The sequence below is a fragment of the Panicum hallii genome, chromosome 1 (genome assembly GCF_002211085.1).
Source record: "Panicum hallii strain FIL2 chromosome 1, PHallii_v3.1, whole genome shotgun sequence".
Taxonomy (NCBI): domain Eukaryota; kingdom Viridiplantae; phylum Streptophyta; class Magnoliopsida; order Poales; family Poaceae; genus Panicum; species Panicum hallii.
In genome coordinates this window covers 59,110,336-59,123,419 of record NC_038042.1, presented here as the reverse complement: position 1 = coordinate 59,123,419, position 13,084 = coordinate 59,110,336, and the positions used below count along the sequence as shown (strand labels likewise).

The following is a 13,084-nucleotide window of genomic DNA, read 5'->3' as shown; positions in this document are numbered from 1 at the left end:
GTCTTGAGTTTTGAGCGTGACCAATATTAGCCCTAATTAGCCTCTAAATTACAAGATGGACTGGACTGAGCTTAGAATTTTTAGCAAGAAGATTACGCCATTATATGCATCGTCTACAAAAGTTAACTACAACATTTGATAAGTATTATGCAAACGTTGAGAAAAAGAAAAAAAAGAAAAAGAAGAAGAAAAAAAAGAAAAAGAAGAAGAAAAAAGCCGATCTTTCAAGAGTTGCTCAGGTGCTGGCATTTGGCAGAGAGAAACATATGCATTTGATTTCAGCAAAATGTCAGTAAATTAAAGGCAGGCTTTACAGAGATTTAAACATCACCATGAACCTTACTTATACACTGACTGGTGAAACCCAAGGAAAAAAAAGGATATTCTACAGCTGTCCTTGATTCCCATCATCTATCATCCTAAACCTTTTACTTTCTGCTAATTGCTTTGCTTCTTCCACAGTATTTGCACTTCTTTATCCTGCTGCTTCCAGAGGGGAAAATAAACCATACAAATATACAGCTTGATTTCTCAAGAACAAGCAAAATCTCTTCTTCTGATTTCTTATTTATTTCCAGAGGCTCTCCTTTATTTACAGCAAAGGCTTTGGGAGCCTTTTTAACTTCTCCGGTTGTACTCGCTCAACATGACTGACTACTGGGGTAATGGTAAAAAGCTAGGCCTCGCTATCTGTCTGTCTGTCTGTCTGTACAGGTGTTATTCTGTCAACTAACCATTGCCATCTCAGCAAGATGATGTAGCACCAACACGCCGTTCTAAACGATGATAAAAACACAACCAATATGCAAATGCTTTAGTAACTGACCAGGAAAGATAAAAAAAAGGATGATAATTTCATCAGTATAATATAGCTTTTGGTCTCGGGATCTATTTACCTCCTGCAGCAATGAGCTTCTCAACACGCGCAACAATATGCTTTCCATAGGTATACCTTTTCAGTGCATTCAAGTGTACCTTGATACGGGAAAGAATTAATTCACGGTTCTGGTCATCACAGATCTCTAGAACCTTCTGCACCACATAGTTTCCAAACTGATCTTTCATCATTGCCTGGGAAGCATAAGTTCACATGACAAGTGTTGTGAGAATGCAAGAAATTCAACCCTGCAACAGCAGACCATGGTACTGCCGCAGAAATTAAGTTGCTCAGCAAAAAGAAAATAAGAATTACCTTCCGCTACTTATATGCTATCACAATTCAGCATCTAAACCGCATCAGGAGTTCAAAATTATTACCAAACATTTTGCTATCGTTCTTCTACCTTTGTCATACCAAAAGTGCTTTGCACTAAAGAACTAACAAGCTCAAACAGATTGTTGAAAACAAACCTGTAATGGCACATTTTCATCAGTTGTGCCAAGCATCTCATTGATCAGAATCTGGCGTTGCTCGGGAGTACCAAAAGTAAGACATTTCTCAACAACATTGGAAGCAAACTTCTGCTGGCTCATCTTCACTATCTGCCCAGCAAGTTGTGTAATTATAGTAGATCGCTCTTCTGGTTTCCCATGCTGCAGAACATGCTGCGAAACCAGGAACAGGATTATAGAAAGCTATTTCTTCTTAAATGAAATAACGCGCAGTTCTCCTGCGCCGTTCGAGAAAAAAAAAGAAAGCTATTTCTGAAAATGGGATGAATAAACATAACCCGAAAGCAATGGCAGGTCAATACAGAAACCACAACATAATACAACATTTTAAATAAAAAGGAAATATATTGAAAGTCAAACATCATACATTAAACAACAACAAAGCCTTTTCAAAATATCATATTTTGGGATGATAAAGCTGAATATCACCTCAACCCCATGTCAGAAAAATTGGCTCATGGTAATGAAGCAAAAGTAGAGACAGAGCAGTAGGTCTGTTGGTCACAATAGACAAGTCCTAAAAACCACTTGCTGTGGGTAGTAAATCTTACATGCACAAGAGATATAGCTACAATGGGTGATTGATTGACAGAAGAATGATTCGGTAATAGTGTGCATCACTTTTTGTAAAGGTGATATTGAAGTCATAACTCAGTACATCAGAAAAAGAATTAGAAAGTTACCTGGATTACATAATTGCCATACTGGTCCTCTGTTAAAGTAACCACAGACTGCATAATCTCTTCCATCATGGCATTTTGTGTGTTTTCATCATCACAGTGCTCCAAGACTCTCTGGTGATATCCAAGAATACATTTAGGAAAATCTTTTTTTAAAAAAAAGATGGTAAAACCAGAGGAAGGTCGATGTAACCTGAATAACACGGCAACCATAGGGATGCATGGAAAGCTCCACCACATGTCCATAGAAGGCTGAAATAATAAAGCGTATCCTCTCCTGAGGGATGCATTCTATACATTTTTGGATAACATGGTTGCCATTCTGATCACGAACACATCTCATGATAGATCCATCAAGCTCCAAAGCCATTTGTGTTTGTTGTTCCACTTCAACAACTTCCAAAGCCTACAAAAATAGTACACTACTAAGCATCCATAGAAATTCTGGATCACTACATGAGTGTGATTTAAACTAATACGGAGAAAACAATGTGCTTGTAGAAATATACATACCTTCTGAATCACTCGGCAGCCATACATTTGAAGACTCAGCTGTAACACATAACCCTTGAGTAGGCTTGCCAGTTGCTTCGTTTGTGTTTCAGTTCCGTATTCAAAGAACTGCCAAGCTCAAGCAGTTACCAATTCAAAACTAAGATCTCAATTTTACCTCAAATTTGCAAATTAAAAAAAATCAAATCAAACTTGTTCTGTTGCAAATAAGGTTTGCTTACCTTCTGTATGACATAATTTCCAAAAACATCAGTCATCAAAGTACGTGCCTGGGGAAGGATCTCAGGGAAAATCAGGTTCTTCTCTTCAATAGAAGCAGTTTCCAGTTTCTGCTGTATAAAGCGACTCCCATACTGATCCGAACTGAAGGGTGAGAGAGAGACAGAACCATATAAGCTTCATGAAAAACAAAGCAACTTGAAATCTGTTGGAATTCCAAGGAATATTACCTGAATTCAACCACATGGCCTACAATATCTAACAGCTCAAAAGATCTGGTTTTGTTGGTTTTGAATTCCTCCAGCAGGGAGGACCCATAACCATTATCCATCAGACCATTTTCCGAATTCCATGATCCCATGGATCCTCCAGCAGTGTTCCTCACCACAGATGGAATTCGGGTTAGTCGCTCTCCTTGCCTGGCATGACCTTGATGAGATGAGATATACGGACTAGATGGAGGACTTGTTAGATAAGTCATTCCCATGCCAAATGCAGGATCATTGCCATAAATATTTGGATTAAGAGCACCAGATTTGGTCAGGTATGGCATTCCATACTGAAGCTTTTGCTGGGCAAATAATGACCCAAGGTATGCTTTTTGGTATCCAGGACTATCCAGGTGACCTGTACTAGTAAAACCCCTCCCTTGGAAAGGACTCATGCTTGCAGTTGCACCAAGGGGGGAATCAGGGTTTGCCTGCAAATATTGCGCATACATTGTCTCCGTCGGTTGGCCCTGAAAACTGGATCCCCCATGGTTCGAAAGAACGTTGCCATAGTCCGCATCTGGACATGAAAAAACAGTCCAAAAGGTGAGTGAATGAAAGACATGACAGACAGACATGCATAGAGGAAGAGATGCGGAAAGGGATTAAGTGTACCAGGAGTCAGTTGATTGCTGAGCATGGATGAAGTAAAACCGCCTGCATGAGTCTTCATATGCCGTCCAGATATATCAATGCCAGGGCTATCACAATTCAGGTTCTGGTAGTGAGAAATTGATCCAGCTGAGCTCATCAAAGATCCTTTCTTGTTGGCATTACTGTGTGGTGATTGCATAGAGAACTTGCTATTGCTATGAGACGCCAGCTTACTAACATGCAAATTACTGAAGTTACTCCCCCCATTTGGAAAAACTGAATATTCAGGGGCATTAAGCGAGTCTTCATCAGTATTTTGAGCCAAACTTTGCTGTGAAAATTGCCTATGTTCCTTTGGTACATTGAACAGTACATCTGTCTGATCACCAAAGTTCTGGTAAACATGATTCTGAGCTTCAGTTTCCACATTTGACATCTTATTTCCAGATAGGCTTAAGCTAGACAGAGTTGCCGCAATGTCAGCACCATCATGATTAAGTGAAGCAGCTGCTATAGCTTCAACCTTTTTATCAGAACTCCCCATCCGAACTCCAACTGGAGGAAGGCAAGGGCTAGGAGTTCTCCGGATCAGCTGGGGGTCCGGGGTGGTGCTTCTTGAGACAGAGCCTACTGCAGAAGCAAAGGTATGAGACATTGACGAACCAAGACTTTGGACCCTGACCAGACTGGGTGAAGTGGATCCAGATCGCAGGCCATTCATGGATTCTGATCTGTTCTGCAGTTGTGGTTTAGGTGAATCAGATGACCTGATTGGATTTGGGCTCTCAAGAGCATTGCGGCTATTGGACCGTGAAAGATGACCAGCCGTAGCAGCAGGACGGCTAATATTTTCCTGTCATTGAAACAATTGCAGATGAGAATTGGAAAACAAAAAAGAGAAACATAATGCCATACACACTAATAAATATAGTGGTGATGCATTGTAGTAGCAGCCTATCAGTATCCGTGCAAGAAGTTTCATATGGCATCCACCAAGTTCACCAGTAAATGTAACTCTGGTTGATTTTAACGTTACTAGAGGTGTGATTTGAAGGCAACAAAAATAATCTGCTAATTTCATCTAGCATTCCACCAATAGATCAAAAGAGATGCATTAAGTAGTCAGTAGACCAAAAAAATGTTTGCTTATACCGAATCTGAGTTCTATAATTCCATTCACTACGAATGTTTGCTTCTACTGAAGATGTACATAGACATACAGCAACAAAATAAAATCAAAAACCAATGATGAAATATCTTCCAAACCTGCAATGCATCAGCAAAGCTCTTGCGCCGAGACCCAAGGCCATTGACATCTGACAAGCCAATGAGCCCATCGGTGCCCCTCCCGAGCCACTCCGATGACTGCTGCCGTGCAAGCCCATTCCTTTCACCTCTCCCCATTCTATCATTCAGCAGCACCTTCTCTCCACCACCCTCACATGCCCCTGGCTGCACCGAGAACAGCGAGTTTCCACCTCCAACCTCTGAGGGCCTCCTCCTTCTATCCCCAACACCTCCAGACACAGCCTGGAACCGCTGTGCCGCACGCCAGTCCTCTTTAGACACCATTGGTGGTGGAAGCCTTGGGTTGAGGTGCTCATTAGAATAGTAGTACGACAGATATGCTGGGTGTGAACGTATCTCTTCCTCAGTGAGCATGTCAACACCAGCACCGCTACTACTCCTGCCACCAAGATTGTTGACATTTAGTGGTGGACCAGAGAAGAGCGCACCAATGGCAGTGCGAGAGCCCTCGACAGTGGGGGGAGCGCTGCCACTGCGGAATATGCTGAGGTCGTCGGCAGATGATGTATGGTTCTGGTCCATCAGAACGGCCTGCAAGTCACGTTCAAGGTCTTCGAAGGTGGGGCCAGCTGCTGCCGCTGGAGACGGAGCCATCGCCGCAGCGCCTGCCTTTGTTGTTCCTTCTGCTTCCTTCAGTGAAAACCTAAAACCAGCAAACAGGCAATGATCAGTACTGTTGTGCCTAAGCTTGTATACAGACAGTTGGGTGGTAATCTGAGGTTTTTCAAGAATTCAATTGCAAGTACAATTGGATGCATCTTTCAAGAGCAGAGTGGATTATAGAACAAAAGAAATCGCTTCATCAATCGTAGGTCTTTGCCGTTATTTCTATCAAGAAAAACCAAACCTTTAAGTGAAGTAGGAAGCTGGCGCATCAAGTTGCCTCAGAAGGAAGAAACAGACACTAGAAGTCACTGAAAACCTAACTATCAGACGACATCCGGATGAATCCCCCGATGAAACCTTGAGGGGGAAAATATCCTAATCCGCGGGATGAAAACAATGAAACATTCCCTAGCCCAACTAAGACAGGCAAACAACACCAAAAAAGAAGATAAAACATCGCACAGCATCCCCCACTGTCGCACCCGGGCAATCAATCGATCGAGAACCTACGCGAACCCGATCAGAATCTCACCTCTAGAAGGGCCGCGGCAGCAGCATCAAACAGGCAGGCGGTCGACCCCCGGAAGCGCCTTCAATCCACTACGGAACCGAAAGCGCCGGCCGCCGCCCCATCCAACGGCCCCCGCGAAAGAAGACGGTGGCTGCTGGATTCAGCCGAGGATTTCGGGCGGCGATTGCCCTGACGGGAGGGGATTTATTTAGGGTTTGGGGATTGGGGAATTTGTGGAAGGCGGCTGCTGCGCCGGAGAGGGGAGAGGGGAGAGAGAGAGAGGCGCGGCGCAGGACGAGACGAATGGGAAAGGAGGCCAGCGGAGGCGGAAACAGAAAGCGACGTCTGGCCTTTTCTTCCTGGAGACCGGTAGGCCGCCTCTCGGGTCCTCCACAGCCGTCCGATCAGTTGAGATATGACGTGGCAGGGAAGACCAACAAACAATCCAATCCAGGGAGAGATTGAAATCGATGAGGCCATGTACAGATCATAACAAACCACGCCGTATCTGTCTTTCACTTTGTTTGATTTGAAACAGATTTATCTTTCTTCTTGATATAAAGGAACAGGATTGTATCTCCTCTTGCTCATGTGTTCCTTGCTTTTCAGGAGTGAACACAGAACGATAGTTCTAGGGTGCCGTACCATGTTTGCAGATGGAAAGTTGTTGGGTTGATTATCTCCTCTCTCGGTCTGTGGCTGACAAGTGGGCCCACACTCTGCGGCTGTGGGGCCAGGGCAGAGCGCGCAAGCTACTCCGACTGACGGGCAAGTCAAACGAGGATAATATCATCCATCATACATACCAGGAGCAGCTTGGCAATGAAGAGAGGAAGTGGCTGCCTATTGGTGTTGTTAATTAATAGAAATATGCAAAAAAAAAAACCTAATGCTAGACACAAGAAAGTGGCGAGGTTGCGATCGTGCTAAGAAAACATGGCGCAAGAAAGGCACTGGGGCATTGTTTGTGGTTGAGAAGAAGGTATATCCTCATCTCGGGCACTCATCTGGTATTAAAAATAGTAATCAAGCAAACAGGGGAACCTGCTGCCACTTCCCAATTAAATAAGCTCGTATCAAACTTGTCTTCTGATAATGCAAGACCAACATGCATACTAGCTATATACTAGTATTTGTGAGCAGGACTAGCATATTTTGGGAAAGCCTGAAAAAAATATTGTACTCATTGTGCTGCATCTGTATTCAAGTCTGTCACAATTGATGAATAGTTTAGAGTAGACAGCAGGCACTGGAACCACACCAGTACACCACTTCAACATGTGTTGCCGAGAAGTCCTTGACTCAATGGCTAATATCAAGGGCAGTCAGTACATAGGCAATAAGTCTTTCCGTATTGAATTATTGTTGATACAGCAAGTTCCAGTTAATACCCACACATGGATACATCAAGGACATCACAGGAACATCAGGCCACTCCTGGTAGCTGAATTCCATCATTCTTCCGATTCCAACACCAGAGAGTGCTGCCCTGAGTGTTTATGCACGATGAATCCATGTTCCGTGTCGCCTCTGACCGTGGGATCCTCTGACCGTGGGATCCTAATATGTCGATACAAGGACTGACATATTGCTCAAACTTTGAGCAAGTGGCAATACTGGATTATCTTCTTTGGCACACTTTTTTTTTGTTGAGGCGCATTGACACGCAACTGTTGCGCTAAAAGACACGCTGGATCATTCCTCCCGCTCGATCATCCTCCGGACATCGTCGATTACCAGCCATGATTTGTGTCCGCCGATCACCTCGTCCTGTTTCTGGGAGTCACTCCACAGCTGCACAGGACAAAGAATCGTCCTCAGGATAGACAGTAGCAAGATGGAAACCATGAAGAAGGCAACAAGCCCGGGTTGTACCTGTATAGAAGGCATCTTCTGCTCGAGCTCCGCGGTACAGATCACACAAGTTGGACAAAAGCAGGCAATAGCGTGTGTATTAATTTAACAGATATACAAGGGATCTAATTTGTCAGTTGTGTATATGTGTAATTGCTGCAGACAAGGTAATAGTGAGGCCAAATGCATCATCGGAGGATATTTGATATTGTACTCTAATACCAAAGCTAAAGGGTAAGTCTAGGAAATATATAGATGCAAGTTGCACGAAGGCCGGCAACTCTGCAACTGACAACAAAGTTTCCAGGGCCAATAAAGGAGAGGTTGCCAGGTTCCAGCACAACAGGAAAGAAGCACGCGAAAGGATTCTAGAAGCTTCTCATAAATAAGAAAAAAATTAAAAAAGCTTTGATCTTAGCATAATTGAACATAAATATGTTTTCAGATATATATATATATATATATATATATCAATACTGAAAGGGTAGACTTACTGTTACTCCAGCACGGTTCACAAGCTTTTGTGGAACTGCATTGACATCGACACAGTAGAACCGGATTCTGCATATTAAGATCATCGATTGTCAAAAACACCAGCAGCGTAGTTCATTGTCAATCTAGGGAGAAACCTCTCTAACCTTGGATGGTATTCTGCAGCCAACTTCTCAAGCTTAGGCTTCAAATATATACATTTTCTGCACCAACTTGCCATCCTACATATCGCAAAAGTACAAATTCAGGCATGGTCCAACAGATGCTTTGGGAAGTTTCAACAGACGCAACTACAGACACTACTCAAAATAAATTCGACATTAGTAGCATATTTATCATATGATGTAGGTTTTATTGCATAAACAACCTATGGTTGAGATAGATGAAGAAAATGATAGGTTGAAAATTTTTCTACATAAAATTCTATAGTGGAAGTACTTTCCTGCAATCACATATATGAGTTAAATAGACAAAAAAGAAATTGAACAATGGCACTGTTATTCATATGGTAAGGAGAATACAGGTAAGCTGTAAGCAACCTGTTGATCACTGAACCATACACCAGAACCAGGAGAGCATAACATTGGCTGCAACACGTGCACGCAATAGACACAAAATAAAGTTCGGTTCAACATTTAGGTTTCTAATCCGATATAAATAGCAGTTTTACTGTCAATATAGACACAGGTAGATGGAACTGAAAATAAGGAAAAGACAAAAGGTAGATTCACGAAAAGGCCACTGCCATTGATCACTGCGATATGCCGATGCAAATAATCCGTCCAACCAGAATGACATCAAACCAAGTCAAATACATAAACGCCCCGGCTACCACCAAGTGACTGAACATACGAACAAATGGACAAAAGGTCTCTTTACCGTTCACCCATGATGCTCAATTTGAGCTCCAGCAATGGCCGCCTGATCGGACAAACACGACCTGCTAACCCCGCAATCATACAGAAACGATCGCTTTATCGGAGAAAATAACAGCGGCAGCCTACACAATCCAATCCAGGAAAGTGGGGTTACCAGAGAAGGACGATGGGGAGGTCGAGCTGCTGCGCCTCCGCGAGGGCCCGGTCCAGCTGCTGCTCGCTGGCGATGGGATCCAGCTCCACCCACGCCGGCCCCTCGTCCTCCTCGTCCGCGACCCGCTCCTTGGCCGCGGCTGCCGCCGGAGCCGCGTGGCGAGGCCCCGGAGGCAGCGAGATCGCGGCCCACCGGGAGGACGGTTTGGAGAGGAAGCCAAGACGAGGTGGGATCCGACGGGTCCCAACTCGACCGTGGGACATCACCGCTTCACCGCCGGCGGCAACGGCGCCTGCGTGGGCTGGGGCGGTCGCCATTGCCGGCGTCAGACTGTGGGAGCAAGAAACGTGGAGTTCTATCTTTCGTTTCGTTTTGACCTGGTGCTATTGTACGAGTACGAAGAACCTGCAGTTCCTCTCTTTCCTTCGCCGACTCGTGTGACTGCATGTGGGGCCAGTACTACCAGAAACAACAGAAACTTGCACGTATCATAAGCCATAAAATTGGGGGGGGGAAATTGCAACAAAAATTCAGATAAAACTTCACAATCCAATGATCCAATCACTCCAATGTTTCAGTACCGTATTTCAAGCCCCAAACAACTCTACTCATACACTATGTTCATATGCCATACAATTTGGGGAAAATTGTAGCACGTTCAGAGTAACTTCACATCCAATGTTTCAGTACATTTGATCATCAAACTCAAAACATCTCTACACATACACAATAAAATTGAAAAAACAGTCAAAGATACATGGATATGGGACGGCGGGGAGGAAACTTTACATGCTATTACAATATTGGGGGAGATCTGAAGATTTCTACAGATGCCCTGGCTGGCAACAAAGCCAATGGAACAGGACTATGAGCCATTTGGTAACAAAATAAACTAACTTGTAAATCTACATGGCAGTACGAGGCGACTGGCAATGCTGATGGTGCATCCCGTCAGTTGTTTGTGATTTGGAACTCGGTGCCATCCTTCAAATGCCCCGTCGCAGTAGGGCAAAGCCAGCAAAGAATGTTTGGACCCAGGATCTGTTACAGATCAAATCAACCAACAATTCAGTCAAACGGAGTGCTAAACAAGAACAGGATAACTGATATGTAGATCTTTAACACCAAATTTGGAACACCGAAAACTGAAATCCTGATCTTGTAAGGATTGGTTTTGGATGTGGTACATATTTTTTTGATGTGAAAGTACCATTTGAATGTTCTTCCTCATGCCAAGATCGAACCGGTGGCGATATTTCTGCCCGCTCTTCTTTGCAAGCCACTTCGCTCTTACTGCCTCCCGGTACTGATGCAAAGGAGCCGAAAATAATAAAATATGGTGCAATGGAACTATGTAGTGGACGAGAAGTTTGGAATTCCAAATAGTAGCTTACCTCTATGGTTGTCATGTTATGACACAAGAGATAGATGTGCCAGCATAATAGAGAACCTATTGTCAAGCTTAAGAAGAATAACAGGACACCAGCCAAGATCTGCATTTTCAGTATTCAATTTTAAATTTGATCATAGTCTGGTGCTTATGTTAAAAGAAGTAAAGACATAACACAAAACTAAATAGAGAATGACTTCTACAACCTAAAAGATTACTTTGCAAGATTGGAATGTTTCCATCTATTATGCAACTTAAAAAATTACCCAAATCCATTTTTTGACTTCTCTGCAGCTAATACTTATATCGATCTCAGTTGAGTTGAAATCATGACAAACGGCTGACAGCTCACAAGAATTTTACAAGAAAAGGGTCAATTTTGTCATGCGATATACTAGTTAATAATTGTTCGTGATCATTTCCCTCAGATCCTAGCAAGTCAAAATATATCAACATGTGAAAGAGTACATTACTGGTGTATGCTATACCCTATATCCTAGTTGATCCTCTGATTGTGTAAACGAAAGTACTAGGATTTAATGACTATCTAAATATTGTACAAATCATATCAGCGTGGGCATACAAAAGCCGCATGCCAGCTTAACAAGATAAAATAGGCACAAAACCTAATCTTTCTGGCAACCAAGCAACCAAACCCAGTATTGGTGAATAATGGTACAAATTGGAAGAATAGTGGCATGACAGCCCAATATAATTGATTGAATATTTAGCACGAGAGGTTTCTGATAGCATAGTGAGAGCTCCTAGTTCAGAATAAAGGTCAGGGCACTTACATAGACTATCTTCACATAAAGAACATCAAACTCATGCTCTTTCAGAAAGAGATCACACAGAAATATCACCTGCAAAATATTTTGACACAATTGTGAAATTGCCGAAGATGCACCAACTTTGGTCCAGCATATAGTCACTTACAAATGAATAAAGAGACCCGATAGTTGCATTTAGGACACAGATGATGAAGGCTTTGTAGTTAGCATATCCCACACAGTTGTTGATCCAGACACAGTGATGATCCTGCCATCAAGAGCATTACCAGGACTTTTAGTTGCAGCAGTGTATGGCAGAACTGCGCATCAGTACTGACAAAGATGGTGCGCACCTACCATTTTCAGAACACACCTTTTGCAGACCCTGCAATGGTGGGATCGAGGAGGCTTGAACATGCAACATTTATCACAATACCTTGATTCCAACCCCCGCTGTTACCAAATACATAATCAGCATGCAAAACAAAGCACTAAGGAGTACTGATCGAGCAAAGTGACATGAAGGAATCAAGAAAAACATGTGATTATCTGGTGCATGCACATCCATCTCATTTAGCTCATGGTGACTGGTTCATCTCTGAAAACGATCAAGCTTGTGATTGGCAGCTGATGTAATGAGACCTGGATTCCAGCTGAAGCTGAACTCGTGCGGAAGGTGCATTTTATGTCAATTTACACTTCCAGGTGTTCCAATTGAACAACCCCCAGTTCATCACAGTTTTATAGCAATAAACCTAGTGATGATAGCCCCTCAAGGTTGGCAAGAAATAGAAGTAAATCCAAGACAAGGAAAGCAAGGAGCGTAAGCAAAGCCGAGAGAGAGTCCCGAGATCTCGGTTGTCCGACCTGTCCCTGCGCGGCTTCGGCGTCGGGCGCGAAGGAGGCGGGAACGGAGCCCGGGTCGGCAGCCGCGGCGCACACAAACGCGAAGAAGCACGCGACGACGGCGAGCGAAACGGCGGCCGCGTGGGCGGCGCCGGCCGGCGTGCCGAGGCCGAGCCAGTGGTCCAGGAAGACGAACAGCGTGGAGTAGTACACGAGCGCCATGAGGGCGAGCGTCCCGACAACGGCCGGCGAGGCGACCGCCGTCGCAGCCGCCGCCGCGGGGCCACCCCTCCTCCGCGCCATCTCTCCTCCGGTGCCGGTGCCGGAGCCGGTGGGCTCGCCGTTCGCTTTGTCGGGCCCCCTCCCGATCTCGCTTTCGTCTCGAGGCCTCCGTTAGAGGTTGCCCTGGGCCACCTGGGCTGTAGGGTGTATTTTGGAGGAGCTGGGCTGTAATGGCTAATGCACGTACAATTCTATGGGCTGGGGATCCTACAGGCCCTCCTCCCAAAACATTTGGGAATTCCAAATTGGGCCTCCAGTGTGTAGTAATGTAATGGGGCTCGTGCCCTTCGGCGCTAATACGCGGGCTAAATATTGGCGTTTCTTAT

The 13,084-nt window shown here is 44.2% G+C and overlaps 3 protein-coding genes across 3 annotated transcripts; all 3 read right to left on the bottom strand.

Moving 5' to 3' along the window:
• Window positions 1-248: 248 nt before the first annotated feature.
• LOC112878716 (pumilio homolog 1-like) lies at window positions 249-6,421 on the bottom strand. Its single transcript, XM_025942922.1, has 11 exons — window positions 6,114-6,421; window positions 4,934-5,618; window positions 3,689-4,520; window positions 3,035-3,593; window positions 2,807-2,948; window positions 2,586-2,693; window positions 2,266-2,478; window positions 2,076-2,186; window positions 1,351-1,545; window positions 897-1,071; window positions 249-776 (listed from the first exon to the last, which is right to left on the bottom strand). The coding sequence occupies exons 2-11, from the start codon at window positions 5,567-5,569 to the stop codon at window positions 745-747; spliced, it is 3,003 nt and encodes a 1,000-aa protein (XP_025798707.1). The 5' UTR covers window positions 5,570-5,618; window positions 6,114-6,421; the 3' UTR covers window positions 249-744.
• Window positions 6,422-7,284: 863 nt separating this feature from the next.
• Window positions 7,285-9,859, bottom strand: LOC112878827 (thioredoxin-like 3-2, chloroplastic). Its single transcript, XM_025943057.1, has 5 exons — window positions 9,471-9,859; window positions 8,585-8,659; window positions 8,441-8,507; window positions 7,968-7,985; window positions 7,285-7,886 (listed from the first exon to the last, which is right to left on the bottom strand). Exons 1-5 carry the CDS (start codon window positions 9,785-9,787, stop codon window positions 7,788-7,790), a joined length of 576 nt encoding a protein of 191 aa, XP_025798842.1. The 5' UTR covers window positions 9,788-9,859; the 3' UTR covers window positions 7,285-7,787.
• A 183-nt stretch (window positions 9,860-10,042) lies between these two features.
• On the bottom strand, window positions 10,043-12,860 carry LOC112894561 (probable protein S-acyltransferase 15). Its single transcript, XM_025962315.1, has 7 exons — window positions 12,498-12,860; window positions 11,988-12,083; window positions 11,797-11,898; window positions 11,655-11,723; window positions 10,865-10,963; window positions 10,681-10,776; window positions 10,043-10,511 (listed from the first exon to the last, which is right to left on the bottom strand). Exons 1-7 carry the CDS (start codon window positions 12,777-12,779, stop codon window positions 10,422-10,424), a joined length of 834 nt encoding a protein of 277 aa, XP_025818100.1. The 5' UTR covers window positions 12,780-12,860; the 3' UTR covers window positions 10,043-10,421.
• Window positions 12,861-13,084: the final 224 nt, after the last annotated feature.